This window comes from Haliotis rubra, unplaced genomic scaffold (assembly GCF_003918875.1).
Source record: "Haliotis rubra isolate DU_JTF1 unplaced genomic scaffold, ASM391887v1 Scf44, whole genome shotgun sequence".
NCBI lineage: Eukaryota > Metazoa > Mollusca > Gastropoda > Lepetellida > Haliotidae > Haliotis > Haliotis rubra.
Window position 1 is genome coordinate 2,713,755 of NW_025767124.1, and position 16,513 is coordinate 2,730,267.

General features: G+C 37.7%; 2 protein-coding genes across 2 annotated transcripts; one reads left to right on the forward strand and one right to left on the reverse strand.

Moving 5' to 3' along the window:
• Positions 1 to 4: 4 nt before the first annotated feature.
• LOC124289389 (protein BUD31 homolog) lies at positions 5 to 5,765 on the reverse strand. Its single transcript, XM_046726012.1, has 4 exons — positions 5,575 to 5,765; positions 2,234 to 2,356; positions 1,203 to 1,369; positions 5 to 621 (listed from the first exon to the last, which is right to left on the reverse strand). Exons 1-4 carry the CDS (start codon positions 5,666 to 5,668, stop codon positions 571 to 573), a joined length of 435 nt encoding a protein of 144 aa, XP_046581968.1. The 5' UTR covers positions 5,669 to 5,765; the 3' UTR covers positions 5 to 570.
• Positions 5,766 to 5,953: 188 nt separating this feature from the next.
• On the forward strand, positions 5,954 to 13,245 carry LOC124289388 (28 kDa heat- and acid-stable phosphoprotein-like). The gene is made up of 6 exons (XM_046726009.1): positions 5,954 to 6,065; positions 6,821 to 6,939; positions 8,161 to 8,280; positions 8,692 to 8,819; positions 10,103 to 10,254; positions 10,591 to 13,245. The coding sequence occupies exons 1-6, from the start codon at positions 6,056 to 6,058 to the stop codon at positions 10,623 to 10,625; spliced, it is 564 nt and encodes a 187-aa protein (XP_046581965.1). The 5' UTR covers positions 5,954 to 6,055; the 3' UTR covers positions 10,626 to 13,245.
• The last annotated feature ends 3,268 nt before the right edge of the window (positions 13,246 to 16,513 follow it).

Consider the following 16,513-nt stretch of genomic DNA (forward strand, 5'->3'; position numbering starts at 1 on the left):
AACCTTTTTGATTTTTCCCATTTTATTCACACATACATTAGAACCACACTTACTGTTAAAACTGAAAATTATGTACTCTCTTGTGAATCTATCACCACCAAGCGTACTGTTGTAAACACAAATTACTTCATCCAAAATGGTTCTATAGTAAACAGTTACCATGGTGACAGAAACATTCATATTTACATAAGCTGAGAGTGAGAAATATATACATGATGTATCATTGAAAGTTTGTGAAAAGTGTATTGAATTGTACATACATAACCGATCCCAAATTACACACATAAAATGACTGAAAACCTTTGAAAATATCTACATACCAAATTGCATCCTAATTATCAATAAGGCAAACAACATGATTGTGACTGACATATTCTTTTTCTTACAATGAATACAAACAAATCCATAAAATATGCAAACAAATTTAAAAATATGTCACATATGAATTTGTTGTATTCACACTACAATGAGCCAAATGGATAATTAAAAAAGTGTGTGAAATCTTCATGACTTGTAAAGGTCACATGAGGTCTGAGATTAGTTGAAAACAAAATCCCACTTTTCTCTGAATCAGCCGGAACAGCCTCTGCATCCACAGTGTATACATTCAACAATCTTGCCCTGAAAAAATATACAAAAAAAACAATGTAAGCATATTCCAATGAAATTAGCAAGTCCAGTATTAAGCAACTTTGAAAATATTTCAAATGACATCACACCTTGTCATAGATCATTGGTCATTGTTACTATGGTAACACCCACAAGCACAGAAATGGCACTGCCAGTAGACTGTGGGAAAACCTTTTAACACTAAGAGCCAGAACATGGCTCTTAACAACATTTTCTTTAGATTTTACTGTTATCACATGGACCAAAAGTATTTTACTAGACTCAGCCGTTGGACTCGTGGCTAAAATTGCACACCTGTGACAGACCAAAAATCAACATCAAGGTAAATCTATGCTTTGATCCCTATGACCAACAATCCTGGCACATCTAAGGGACACAACTCTGTATTTGACTATGGCACTTTTCATCCCTGGGACATGCAAGACCCACAAAACCTTTGTTCTTAGATTACTTTCAATTATCAGAATTGATCATGAGAACATCAATGGTATAGATCATAATGAAGCAACGTATAACTGTGGCCAAGGTTCTCTTGAAACACTTCACGCACCCAAAGATGTAAAAACACTTACAGTTTCAAGCTTTCCTTTAGGTACTCTGCAGATACAGTTGGTAGCAAAGTTGGTGTCGCGGACTTGGATACAGCGGAGGCAGCACAAGTTCTCATAACCTTGTTTCTTCCACTTGGCTATCAGGTTCTTGTCTGCTATCCCCTCCTTCAGGCAGTACTCGTACAGTTCTGGAACATAACAAAGTCTTTGCTTAGTTGTCAAAACAGTTACCTAATTACTATTGTCAGTTAACATAGTGACCAGTCGGTGGCTCAAATTATGTCATTTGAATCGTCACTTATATACCTACAATGTACCTACAATGATATTTCTTGGAAATTGGAAGTTCCAGACGTTGCTGATATCAACAAAATTCTGTTGCCCATGGTCAGACAGTAATAGTGACAAATGACATGTTACACCCTCTACTTATCAGTACTGCCTCACGAGCAATGGCAATCAGGCCAAACAAACAAAACATGTTGTGGTTCCGATTACACCTCTTTAAAATTTAGGGTAGATAGGTAGGAATTTTTTACATATTTTTACATTTTTGTTAGAAGTAAAGTATGAACTAATAATTCATCAATGTGTAATTCATTGTTTATTCAATCAAGCTTGCGGACATCATGTTGACTTTCTTTATCAGAATGACCAATGTCCGTTGGTGCCAGGAAAAAACAATGATATCTGAAAGCTTATTTTATTCATACCTCTAAAAAATCTAGGGTCAGCACCAGAATTCAAGGGTCGGTCGGGTAATTGGAACCACAACATTTTTTTAGGCCTCATTTTGTTTTCATTTATTTTTTGTTTAATGCCTCATTCAGCAATATTCCAGCAATATGGCGCCAGTCTGTAAATAATCGAATCTCGATTCCAGTGATCAATCGAGAGATCAACAGCATACGCGGATCCAGAAGGGGGTTGCAGGGGTGTGCAACCCACCCCACCCCCTTTGTCACTTCAGAAGTCAGCAATTACAGGTACACCATTATCATGATTCGAATCATCTGATGTTGGAGATGCTAATCTATATGAATAAGTCTCACCTCTACTGATAGCTTTTCTCCTGTAGAAAAGATCATACAGATATCGTGACTTCTGGTGATGGATGCGAAATATAGGCCACAGTGCCTCCACCTTCCTCTTTCCCTCATGTGGCTCTGTTTCAGCTAAGAAATAAACATGACTCAATAAAGCATTCACAAAAATTGCAACACTTTACTCATTCTGTTGTTGTTAGGCACTTGTTTGAATAAACGTTTATGGATTCCAATTAGGTGGATGTGAAGAATGAAGTCATGTCATAATGTGAAGCTATGAGTTACTAAACTAATAATTTACCAAGGATGCAGTCACACATCACCCATCAGTTTGCAAAACATGACTTGCATTACTGAAACAAAAGCACAACCACCTTGTTTTCCTGCAAGCAAAGGCCCCACATTTACCATTCACACTTAGGGTTTTAGTACCTTGACTAACAAAACTGGGAGTCGAAGGGACTGCGCTGATTAAAGTACTGTCAGAAATAGAAAAAACTTTTTTTTGGCTGTTACTTTGTGTCCCTAAAATTTACACAGTTGCAAATAGCATATTTTGAAATAACCCACATTGGCCTAACTGGGCGTTCAGTGGGATGCACAATAGCGTATCCAGAAAAGCATGTTTATTCCTAAAATTGGGCAAAACTTAGAAAAAATATGAATAGCTGCTGAAAACAATAGATCAGACTATAGATGACACTTAGGTCGCTCAGCCAGGTATGACGACGGACCATTGACTCACCTGGCAAGTAATGCACATGTACAGGCACAAGGGGTCTTCTCAAAGATATTCTATGCGTTTTCTTGTGTGTTGAGTATGTCTCATATATTGATTAACATCTGACATGTCTCATAAAGTTTATGTTGAGATATGTAAAACAGTGTGATGCCCATAGAAAGGCTTAAATCTGCCATCATATTAAATGTCTTAAAATATATAGGTAGCATGGCCACCTGAAGATCGACAGGACTGGATATAATTTGTAAATTGTTACTTGCCCAGTTTAATTCCCCTGAAGGATTATCTTATCTTTGCTGATATCTCTATCAATCAACCCAACCCCAACCACCATCTGCAACACCTGACCTGGTTTTGCTTTTGAGACGATCCCTCCTACCTGTTTGTTTTTATAGTGATAGTCCATGGTAGCTACATCCTTAAGTGAGTGAGTGAGTTTAGTTTTACGCCGCACTCAGCAATATTCCAGCTATATGGTGGCAGTCTGTAAATAATCGAGTCTGGACCCGACAATCCAGTGATCAACAGCATGAGCATTGATCTGCGCAATTGGGAACCGATGACGCGTGCCAACCAAGTCAGTGAGCCTGACCACCCGATCCCGTTAGTCGCCTCTTACGACAAGCATGGGTTACTGAAGATCAATATTCTAACCCGGACCTTCACTGGTCTACATCCTTAAGAGTTTCACAAATTAAAATTTATTTTGTATGTCAGCTATCGTTTATAATGAAGTTAAGTCAAATTTCAAAATGAGCATTTAAAAAGTGTCCTTTGTAATACAATATCATCACACACTAATTTGCATAAAGCCAAGGTCTGTTCCAAATAAGTCGAGTTGGACACAAAAAAACATTGGTCATTTCTGTACCAATCTCTCCTCAGTAAAGTCCTTTTTTCACATTTCTTATCTCCCTACCACTGAGACTGTAGTTAGCTCGAACTTAATTGAACAGATATTTCACACTTTCACATATAACCTACATAAATTCTGGATATAAATGTGAAGAAACAAACCCAGTTTTTTTCTATTTCCGACAGTACTTTAATTTCAAATGTCTCTATTGGAAATATGAGGTTCACCTAAGGTAATAAAAATGTGATTATTTCAATCACATGATTTTCATATTTCTTGTGAAGAATTTGGTAAAGTAAATATCATTGTATGTCTCTTTGGAAGCAATCCAGGTATGTGTATTTTTTTCTGCATTCATTGTGTACAACTGCATATTGGACACACATTTCAGCATTTTGCAAAAGCCTGTCACTTTTTTTATTTCAATATGAGCCAAACTAATTAGCCAAACTTTACACAGAAAATAGTGCTCTTTAAACACATCATCAGTCCCATGTGGTTTACTTTTCTCAATGTAAACAATTGCCATTGTCTCAACACAACTCAAAAGGTGATAAGAACTGTTCAGATTTTCCTCAAATTACATTTTTAAGCACTTAAAAGAGCAATGGAGCTCATTGGCTATAAATAAAATATGTCCCATCAGATCGCTGACTATTTTCAGTGCGGGGCAGGTTAAGGCCAAGGTCGTCAATGGCGAATGGGTACGACACAATTCTGTTTGCGATGAATAAATATACGTAAACTCATTATGACAGTGAAATGTAAGTGTCTCTGAAAGAATGGCAACTAGCTCGCTGACAGGTGCCATCAGTTCAACATGTTTTAGTGAATGTTGTTTGTGTATACTGTAAAATAAACAAGAAAATGGGTGAGTTACCGCTACAAATTGAGAGCAGGGATTTTGGCTCAGAATCGAGAAATCACGATCTTTTTCAAGCTTCCGAAGACCCTAGCTCCTAAAGTACTGCTTCGATTTTTGTGCAGTATGTCCCATTTTGTAGGTAAATCTATAGGCTTGATATGTGTGCATACTTTAAATTGGATAAATACAGTGAGCATTGTTGAATTCGCCCTGAAACGAACTTGGTGTGTTGACCTCGTTACATCCCTTTCCTTATATAATAGTGCTAAGACCCCATCAGTGATAGTACATACCTTGATGGCAGTTTTTAGTGTTACAAGCCCCTGTGATGTACACCAGTTAGCACAACGTGAATTACGTTACTTCTACCGACAAAATTGAAACAAAATATTGTCTTTCTGTTTCTTTCTCATCCTTGATTTTTATGTTCTTAAATATAAAAGCTCACTTTGAATTTATTATGCTGGTTTATAACATTGACTTGTCTTTGGATTATTTTCTAGAAAGGAATCATTGACGGCAATATCTTTCACCGACAGCTAGAAAATCATAACCAATTGTAAAGGAACAGTCAGTTTCAAATATTTTCTCAAATGTTTATGACTATCCCAGATAGCATTCAGACGTTGGCCCAACGTCCGAATGCTATCTGGGTATTGTAGTTTACCATATACTTCTATTGCATTTGACTATTGAATACTGTCGATTTCATATGAAAATCAGTTTCACTTTAGGGATAGCGGGGGTTGTAACCAGTCCGACAGCAATTTGTACAACTTAACTGAGAATGACTGTGTAGTGTAACAATTTGAACGATCGAAAACAGGACAGTTTCAAAAATCAAACATTAAACTGGGATAATCATGGATATTAGTGATATTTACCCTCGCGCATTTTCTGATCAAGTTCATCCAAAGTAGGCTCGATGAGTTCCCATCCATCTGGAGGGGGTTTCCTGCTCCTCTTTACTTTTGGCATGTTGACCTAAACGTTGTTTTCAGTACGATGAAATCTGCCAGTAAAGCCGTAAAGTCTCGCGGAATTACGAGAGAAACTGCAATCGGCAAACTTCGCATTTCCCCGTGAGAAGGGAGAAATTGATAATTTAAAAATATATTATTAGAGGAGCTTGCTTCTCAGAATTAAATAGAAGTGAAATGTCACTATTTTTCACAATTGATGTACAATATACTAAATTATACGTTTCTTTCGTCTATTTCTCAGGATATATCACTAAAACACGTCACGCCATAAAATACTTTATCCAAATAACTTATGATCCCCGTAGATGGCGCAGTAGTTCTTCCGCCACTAAGGGTGCTTGTTGACTCAGAAGTCCTGCAATATTTTTAAGAAATAAGAACAATGCCAAGAGGTACACGTTACGCCACGATAGTCTTTCCTTTTCTTTACATATTTCTCTTTGTAAAGATTTAGATATAGAATCGTTGTACCTAACGTTTTTCCTCGTATGAGTTACCAAATGGTAAACGTGAAAACGTGGAGCTGTGGCTCTAGAACGCATGTGATCAACCAAACCCAGAGTTTTTTAAATTAAAGATAAAGTTGAAAATTCATAGAAGTTTGCCTGTTACGTTTTTGGTAATGAAGTGTAATTACCAGTTACTCTCTGTGTTCAAATCATGCAAATGCCATCTGTAAATATGTCACTTTTTCTAATGGATTTCGTTTTGTTGTGCAAGTCAGATTCAGTTAACTGCAGTTTGGTTCATGTCTTGTGAGTGAAATTTAACACATCAATTGTATATCTTTTTTATTGGTCTCAGTAAAGCAGTGAATATTCATTTGACATAAATTAAGAAGGACACAATTTCCTGGAGAGAAATTCAAGTTTTTGAAACTCAACTCACCCTAACCAGAATAGTCTTTATGGGTGTAATGGCAGTCTGCGATATTCCTCAGATTGGTACACAAAATCTGTCACTGTTTACATGGTTCTGTTTCTAACCAGGACAATTTGATTAACAGTAGATCATTCTTGGTGTTCCCAGCTGTTATATTACTTCAGTGATGCTATGAGTGGCATACAACCCAACACAATTTCACACTCACATATTTTTTTACTTGATCAAAGTGATGTTTAACAGAAATGTTTGTTAAACTTATTAGGCAAAGGAGGCGGCGGCCGTGGTGGCAAAAAGAACCACAAAGGCAAAAGTCGCCACTTCACCGATCCTCGTGAGATGGAGCAACAGGATGAGAAAGACGCAAAAGCCAGAGAATGGAGAGTGAGTTGGAATGACAATTATTCCATACCTAGTTTATAGGATGGTATGCAGTCTCATAAACCCATTCAACAATGCAGGCCAAACAATCAGTCATGACATCATGAGTCCTCAGACACAGCAGGACAATTAACTGGCCAGGGTGTAGTCACATCAAAATGACATGATTAATATATTAAATCTATCACTTTTTACAATGTCTTAAACAATTATTACATTTCAGTTGACCATATATTATCCCCAGATTTAAAATTATGAACTATTTTTTGCAATGTTATTAAAAAAACAATACTCGGACACATACTTTGGCAACAGGGCCATATTTAAATTGTCAAAGAGCAAAATACTGATGTTTTGAGGAAATCACATTAGAATCTATCTCTATGTTAATAAAATCACTTCCTACAACTGTGAAAAGACTCCTAACAAGGTCTGGATCCATGAAGGTCTGGGTTATAATTGGTCTTCAGTAACCCATGCTTGTCGTAAGAGCCGACTAACGGGATCGGGTGGTCATTTATATACAGACTGCCGCCATATGGCTTGAATATTGCTGCATGCGGCATTAAATAACAAAAAACATTGAAGTCTGATGATTTCCTCCAGATGAATTTCTTATCAGTAATTCAACATGGAGACTTCAATATTCTTGGTGGGCAGAGCATGAAACCATACATATCTGATTTCTGTGTCTCCACTGATCAGTCATCACGCCGAAGACCCAGGTTCGAATCCCCACATCGGTACAATGTGTGAAGCCCATTTCTGGTGTCCCCAGCCGTGATGTTGCTGGAATATTGCTAAAAGCAACGTAAAACCAAAATCAGTCAGTCAGTCCAATGGTCAGTTCCATATGGAGAATAATAACGATCAAGAATCTTTGCAACTTGTTTTGTTTCTCTTAGCACAGTAGCATCTACATTCTGTAGGTAGTTCTACACATTAGTGCAGTTTTGTGCAGTTTTCATTTGTCAGGACCAAAATTTCAGAAAGGTAAAGAATTTTGGCTGTGCAGAAACTGAATGAGAACTGTTTGTTTTGAAAAAAATTATATGTTGTGAGGTTCATTTTAATTTAGAAAGATAGCCTCCTCCTTTGGGTTATATGGTCAAGTTCTTCAGATTACTCTAATTAGAATGGCTCTGTTCTGAAAATTGACATATCTGTCACCATGTTAGCTTTTGATTATACGTTTACATTGCACAACATTCTCTGATTTTCCAGAAAAAGAAGGGCATAGAAGATAGTGATGATGAAAATGAACCAGAAGAAGTAAACAAACGAGGTGCTGTTGGGGAATTGCCACCAAATTCATCGAGTGAAGAGGATTCGTCAGATGGAGAGGTGTGTATAAAATACTGTTACCAACAGCCCTAGTCAGGTGACATTCCATTGTGTGGAACTATTATTTGGTCTTCTGCTGTTTCTACCCCTTTGTCAGTTCCCATTACTTGTCCATTGGCTCCCTGTGATATTGCTGGAATATTGCTAAAAGCATCGTAAAACCTTACTTACTCACTCACTAGTCCATTGGCATTCATATTTCTGCCCTGTTGTCATTTCACATTCCCAGTTGTTAGTTCTTATCAAAATATTCCATTCTTGTGTGTTTACATAACATTTTGTTCAATCCAATTTAGAGGTTACTGTAATGTACTGTTATTTGCAAATATGATGATTCTTTGATGGTTACTTTAAGCTTTGTATTAAGGAAGAATTCCTTTGTGTCATGACCAAATTAATTCCTTATTACAGGAGGCTCGTCCCAAGGGTGTAGAACATTTGATAGAGATTCACAATCCAAACCGAACAGGAAACAGGACGGCACGAAAAGTTACAGAATTAGATTCAAAAGCTTCAACCCAGCTGTCAAGGAGAGAACGGTAAGGAATTCATTGCATTCGTCAGTGGTTTTTGTAGGAAGTAAATGATGTAACGTAACTGTCTGACTTAACTACTGGACATTATGTACAGAGTGATTGCCAAAATAATTAAAGCAGTAATTGCAAAATTGAAACATGCCTAAATACTCAAGTCATTGGCAATTGGGGTGCCTTAAGGTTACATTTCATAGTGACAACTTTCAGCGGAATTTGTTTTGTTTTTGTTTACTACTGACAGATTCTTAGTGAACTACTGGCATGACAAGTTGCCGGTAAACAGGTCTGAGCTTGGCTGATTTCCAAATTAATTAATAGGAAAGGCTTTTTTTTTTTAGTCTGACTCTTCCATTGCAAGAGTGATTGTCTTTTTCTCTTCCCTTTTTAAGCAAAACGTTCAGTGGCATATTTGGATGCTTTACACTTTCATGAGGTTTTCTTTTTCATGCCTATAGAAAGTTTTGTTCATGTTGGCTTGAGCCAAACATAAGATTCTTTATAAAACAAAAAGTGACAAAAGCCAATCAAACCACCTGTTTTACATAGTAAGTAATAATTATTGAAAAGGTTATGGTGATGCTGCTCTCCATAATTAACATTGGCTCATATTTGTCTTAAGACTCTGGTGGAAATTCAGTGGTCAGGGTATGTGACTTCACCCAGCAGTTTCATTGTTGCTCCTTCTGTCACTCACTTGTTTGTGGGGTAGGGGGTGGTAGGGTAGCCTGGTGGTTAAAGTGTTGCTCGTCACGCTGAAGACCTGGGTTTAATTACCCACATGGGTACAATGTATGGAGCCTATTTCTGGTGTCTCCTGCCCTGATATTGCTGGAATATTGCTAAAAGCAGCGTAAAACTAAACTCACTTGTTTGTCCGGTCCAGACAGGGTTGTTCATGGGGACATGTGATATACTATAGCTGGAGTTTTGCTGACTGGTGCACAGCGTTCCCTCTTTTACTGTTAGAGCCGTTGAGTGTGTTTTTGACTGTCATTGTACTGTAACAGTTTGCTTGTCTGGCACCAACTGCTCCCATGTCTGGTTATATACAGGGATTTACCTTGAGTCCTGTATTTGAGGGTCCCTGGGACTCATACTCTTAATTTTCAGTGATAACTTATTGTCACTCGATTGGAATTTTTACAAAAAGTATTTGGACTTTTTCTGCGTCCCTGTGGATGCTCTAATAAATTTTTATGCGTATAGGACACAGGAATTCGCATCCTGTAAATCCCTGTATATAGCTGTTATATGCTGACTGTTGATTCCTCACTGTGTGCTGTCAGGGAGGAACTGGAGAAACAGGAAGCTGCCCGACGGTATCAGCAACTGCATGAAGAGGGGAAGACAGAGGAGGCGCGTGCAGATCTTGCTCGACTTGCCCTCATTAGAAAACAGAGAGAAGAAGCAGCCAAGAAGAAAGAGGACGAAAGAATAGGTTGGTTCAGTCAAATATATTTTGTACATTCGAATAGCTGAAATGTATGGGTATAGATAGATAATTGAAGTACTATTAGCAACAAGATCTAGCCATAGGTCTGAGCAAATGAGCACTTACTCTTCAACATGGTAAAAAGGCTCCATTGAGTGTGAAATTTGACTCCATATCACACTCACAAACTCAATAATAGCTATGTTGACCTTCCCTTTTAGAAATGGTGACTTAAAAACTGTCAAATGTCTAAAATGCTTTTTAAAATGTGTGGTACATTCTGTATGCATGTTAATAGATATGAACCCCAAAGTATTAACTCAACTTCCTTTACTTTTTCAGCGAGGGAAGCAGCGAAGAAGTCAAGCAAGTCTTGACGACCTGTTGTATGGCGACTCACGAATTGTTCTGTATGATTCAGTTAATGTTATGAAGTATACCCAAGTACTCAATCCAGTCTGTAGATGCATGGTCATACCCATAAGCTGCTTCACTGCATCTCATCTCACAATACGTTGTTGCCCCAATCAGTTGCAGCCTGGCACTAAAGCTGTTGTGGTTCTGATTATTTGGCCAGGCCCACCGTAATGATTCTTTCTCCCGTTGTAACAGTCTGATCTCATAAGTTGCTCGTATTAGTTTGTCAACACCATGTCTGTGCTCGGTGATTTCACCAAAGTGATAAGTGTCTACGACATACATCTCTTTGGGTTTCCTTCCCACATGGGAAATCATTCTCACCACACAAGTACTCACATAATGGTTCTCAAGTAACAAGAAAATAGTGCTACTTTGTTATGACATATACACCTGGAAGGAAGTTAAGCACCACTACTTTAGAAGTCCTGTCTAGCTACGATTGTGTCTGACAAAACTTTTTTCCGTTACAAAGTGACACTCATTTTGAACTACAGAAAACAACATTGATTATCAGGTGACATGTTTTGTAGGTTTTCCATGACAATATTTTTTGACTTCCCTTCCATTTGCTTCTTGGCACTGTGACCAAGTCCTAGCAGAGGAATCATGTCATCATAGTGTCTTAGATGTTGAGGTTAAAGTCATACTGGTATGATAGTATTTCCAAAAGATACATGGACGTTTTCAATATAAGGAAATAAAGGTATACATATACCAATGAAGATAGAATAAAGAACATTGCAGGAGAAATTAATATGTTGGATTCAATTTGATTCCTGATTTGAACAAAACAAAGGGAATTGTTAGTATTTGACTTGTCAAAACAGCTAATTCCTGATACCCTTAGAGCTTCTACAAGCATGCGAAATTCATTTAAAACTAATGACTTCTTCTGTATGTGTGCCTTTGTTTCCATATGTATATGAAAGATGTAATCTGAAACCCACATTTGTAGCATAGTGATGATTAAGTTCTTGGAAGCCTTTGCCTTCATTCTGTCAGAACCACAACAGTTTTTATGCCCAAGTGATGTATATGCCAGGCATTAATACTGATGCATTGTATTTATGAAAGGTCCAATTTCAAAGGTAACTTTAATGACTTGAAGACATCATATAAAGTGTGTATTATCAAAACATTTGACACCTTCTAAATAATAAGCTGTATTCATTTTGGTGCATGCATATCTTGAAACTGGAATGTTAAACTTTATTGTAACTTTCTTGACGACTGTACCTGCACTATTGAGACATGTATATATAAAATTTCACATACATACTTGTTTAATTGTCCTCTGATCTATGTGGAATGCAAACTGTGCCTGTTTTGGTCCCAGAGTTGGTCTTGTAGCCACAGGGGAATAGTGGAGGGTGGCAAGTCATCTGTATGGACTCACCAAGCTCAAATCTTTAGAAATAATTCTTTATTAGGACTGAGAAGGAAAATAATTACTTTTTTGTCTGTTGTGAAAACAAAATCCAGTTTATAGCACTCATAATTCCTTACATGCTTTTGTACATACATCTTTCAGTAAATGAATATCTAGAAATGATTATTTTCAGCACCTTATATTTAGTGTAAATGGTCTGGCTGTACATCCTCAAATTGCTGGTAAAAAGGTTTGCCTACAAATATATCATTAATGATATTTTATGATAAGAGCAGTCGAGGTATGTTGCATAGGATCTCACATTGATATTAGTGTAAACTGGTCACTGGATATGCATCTTCAAACTAGAAAATGATGTGCCAGAATTAAATTTTTCATCCTTTGAATTAAACAAATATGAAAAGAGGCAAAACTAGGTTCTGATCCTTGTTATTAATCAAATATTGGTTATATTGCAGTCCATTGTCAATACTTCATGGGTTTATACACAGTATGTTCCTCCATTGTTCAGTGAATACATGCAGCTACGACACAGTCAGTTTATTTGAACCAACAACTGCCTGGTTTCAGATGTAGGGAGGGCAGCAGAGGTCATTGTTTACATAGCATTGTTTCTTGATTGGGGTGCTGGGGTAGCCCAGTGGTTAAAGCATTTGCTCGTCACACCGAAAACCCGGGTTCGATTCCCCACATGGGCAAAATGTGTGAAGCCCATTTCTCGTGTCCCCTGCCATGATATTGCAGGAATATTGATTGACCACACTCACTCATCGACATATGTAAAGCAATGTCCGGGTTTACACAAAGGCCATGCACAGCCCTGGCTCATTTTAACTTGTCAGTTACACATGACCTCATTAGCCAATAAAGTTTGATGTTTGTTATCACTGCACTAGCGTGGTCCTATGGATTCATTGGTGATGGAGGAACAAGGTGTATTGGACCTAGTAGCAACGATGTAGCAATCTAGTAGGCATGTTCTTAGGTCTTTGAGATACAGGACAGCAACCATCACAAAAAAGGAATTTTGTAGAGTTACCCTTAAAGTAACCTTGTAGGTAGGTCTGCACCAGTCTGTAATTATTACATTGTTTAATATAGGGAATAATGTGCTATGATATACCACTTTTATTTGATATATGTATTGTGAAATATGCAACGTCTTCAATGAAATTACAACTTAAAAATTGTGTTTTTTGTTTTCACTTGCACTACTTGAAGACCAACTTGGTGGAGATATGGAAGTCTCAGTATTTTTTACACTCGACTTATACTTATACTTGGACTGCACATAATGGTCGTATTGTGCGTCAGTTTCTCATAGACTAAGCAAACAAAAATGTAATGAAAGATGTAGACCACACTCTGGTGGGCTTTCCTCCAACCTAACACTACGGACTGGAGTACAATCAAAAGTGAATTAAACTTAAGTTTATGTGATCAATAGCTTGTCTTGTGTCCAGTTCATACAGAGTGACTTTGAAAGTCCATGTCACTCAATTGTGCATCAGAAAAATTCACCATTGGTGTAAGTGGTAAAAAGGCTTCTTTGGGGTTTTTTCTTCTCAAACCCAGCAGTGTGTGAACGAAGAGAGCTCATAAAAGAAGACAACACAAGCATGTCATGATTTAGAATATTTAATTTAATACATACAGTGAGTGAAATATGCCCTTGCATATCTACATCACATGATTGGTACTCACCATTGACACAAACTGAGAAATGTACACATCAACAGTTTACTCCAGGACGGATGTCCAGCCAAACTGCTACATTATACTCAAAACACTTGACAATCCAGATACTGGTACACAATTGGTTAGTGCAGGAGAAGAGCGTATACAACATTCCTCTAGGGATATATGACAAGGGTTGGTAATCGCATCTAACTAGCCTTCACCCCTGGTACAGGGTCTGTTTTTAAACAGTAGCTTTTCTAGCCCTTTCAAAGCTTTCAGCCAAGACTCGTGTTTTAGATTCAATGTTCATGCAAATGGTAGGTAGCTTATAATAGCATAATAGTCTTTATAATACTGTATGGAAGCAATGGTGATAATTTTGATTGGAACCAGTACATTGTCAATATACCTCAAACATTTTGTGTAAGACAAAACTTACAATTAACTTCTGAGAGGAGAGCTCTACTCAACTTGAGCAGAATTCTATATATGATATGTTGCATTTTGTACTTAATGTTATCAACTTCCCACAAACAATCGCTGTAAATGACAGCTTGCATATACACATTGTATATGAAAAATATGTTCTTGACAATAAAGTCACAGGGAAAAGGAGTAAGTGACTTCGGGCAAATATAATCACCAGTAGTAGGAAAAACTTCTGATGGGATATGGGTATAACGGCACCCTCATGACCAAACCATAATTACAAAGACATGAAATCGCAGAACTGTTGAAAACAATAATACCCCAAAGCCAGTTTCAGTCTCATGATTAGAATGGGTTTAACGTCTTACTGGTGATATAACAGCTCTACCAGGGCTGCCAAAGAAGTAATTAAACCCAGCCCAGATTAGGGAGCAACAACAGTTCTCTGTCAGTATATATCAGGTCTGCAAGACTTCCATCTGACAAATTCTACTACTCAGGTGATTTTCATCCAGATTAAAAAAAAAAGACATCTAATCATCAAATATATCCCTTTTCAGAAAATGAATGTTTGAACTGCTCTCTAATGAAGGGGCAGCATCAAGACACTGACATTTATTGTGTTCCTGCTAACGTCATGGTGGCAGACGGCACTCTCCAGCCATTGTCAGTAGCTGTTGCCTACTTCAGCAAAAGGTACAGGGCACATTTGGCTTAAACATTTGGCTTTTGAGACCGATTCTACCTCTTGCTGCCCACATCAATCTTTGTGTGGATAGCATGCTCATGTGTAAAAACTGGCAGATTATCCATTAAAGATCAGGGGCGTAGGAACAGGGGGGGCTTAGCCCCCCACTTTTTACAAGATGAAACCATATCTACCTTACCATAACTACAATTTCATTTTCATTTTCAATACTTTTCATAAATTAGCCCCCCCCCCCTCTGAAAACCGTTCCTACGCTCCTGAAGATAGTGGGCTTAAACATGATCAAGTTGATAGAATTGAAAAAATGTTGGAAAAAAGTCATGAATCTTTCATGGTAGAATTACAACAGTGGAGAGTGTTGACTCGAGGATACAGAAGGGGTCACATCAACCATACTAGTAATCAAAACCAATCAGATCAAAGCTAACCTGTTAACCAATAGTCAAGTCTGGACCAGACAGACCTGTGATGTGTGAGAGCTGGGCCTAACACTGCTTTCAACAGTATTTCAGTTACATGCATGGCATGTTAGAAAAGGGAAAGCCCAATGAGATGCAGGTCTTGTGATGATTAGTTTGAGGAGGAATCAGCTTTTCCCAGTCCACAAGGAGCTTGCAGGCAAGAATGAGAGTAGGAACCATCTAGGTCTGAACCCTTCTTCATCAAGTACATGTATCACCTTGTAGAGGACAACCAAAAGGGAATCAAGTCATGGACGTTTATCACTTTGGTAGAACCAGCAAGCACAGATAATGTGCAGGCCAAGGCATCTTACTCATGGTGAATCTGCAGAGAACTGAAGGGTCAAGTATTTGTGGATATTGGTAGAAGTCCACAATGAGTGTGATTAGGAATATTTGAGAGAATGCCAGCCATCCTACAAGCCTACTGCAACACAGGTGGCAACCAACTGTGAGAGTTGGGATTCAAAGAGTTGTTGCACAGTATTCCACACCATTCTTGCAACCCATGGGAGGATAGACATGTAGACATCTACCACACAAGCACAGTGTGATGACAAACCAAGGATTACACCTGGAACCCCTAGCAGCACACCTTAGTAGGGGAACTTAGACCACTATTTTAATGAGACAGAACAGCCTAATACCTAGCCAATAAACATGCATATCTGCACTAATCACGAGGTCAGCACTACTTTCTTATTATACACTGGAGGAAGTTCTGGTATTAAAGCATGCACACATGAAACAGAATTCATAAAGGTTTGGAATTTCCATACCAATATTTAAAGATGAGCCGGTCCAAACAGAGTATTTAACTTTAAACTACATGTTGACTAGCATTGTTGAGTTAAAGCCTACTATTGCGGTTAATAGTCATGTATAATCTTTTTCTGTATAAGTTTGAATCATGTTACTAGACAAAGCAATCTGTATGAACCCTGCCTGAAGAACCTCATGTACTTTCCATATGTACCAATAAAGTAAAAAGATTGTCAGATATGCGAAGATAAAATTACTTGTCTTTGCAATCATATTATCACAGTGACCTGTGCGGTGTTTTGGAGGAACCATAAACTTTAGATTGGAAAAAAATAAATGCTGCAATTAATGAGAATATATATAACTCAGGAGTAGTTCAGAACACCCATGTTTTCAATGACTCGTTAAGTCATG

What these genes read in the sequence shown, in the direction of transcription:
- LOC124289388 (XM_046726009.1), top strand. An exon ending in CAGCTGTCAAGGAGAGAACG is followed by an intron (nt 8,820 to 10,102) that starts GTAAGGAATTCA and finishes GTGTGCTGTCAG; the next exon opens with GGAGGAACTGGAGAAACAGG. An exon ending in GAAAGAGGACGAAAGAATAG is followed by an intron (nt 10,255 to 10,590) that starts GTTGGTTCAGTC and finishes TTACTTTTTCAG; the next exon opens with CGAGGGAAGCAGCGAAGAAG.
- LOC124289389 (XM_046726012.1), bottom strand. Translation starts at nt 5,668, where the DNA reads ATGCCAAAAGTAAAGAGGAGCAGGAAACCCCCTCCAGATGGATGGGAA. An exon ending in TGATCAGAAAATGCGCGAGG is followed by an intron (nt 2,357 to 5,574) that starts GTAAATATCACT and finishes TTTATTTCTTAG; the next exon opens with CTGAAACAGAGCCACATGAG. An exon ending in GAGAAAAGCTATCAGTAGAG is followed by an intron (nt 1,370 to 2,233) that starts GTGAGACTTATT and finishes GTTATGTTCCAG; the next exon opens with AACTGTACGAGTACTGCCTG.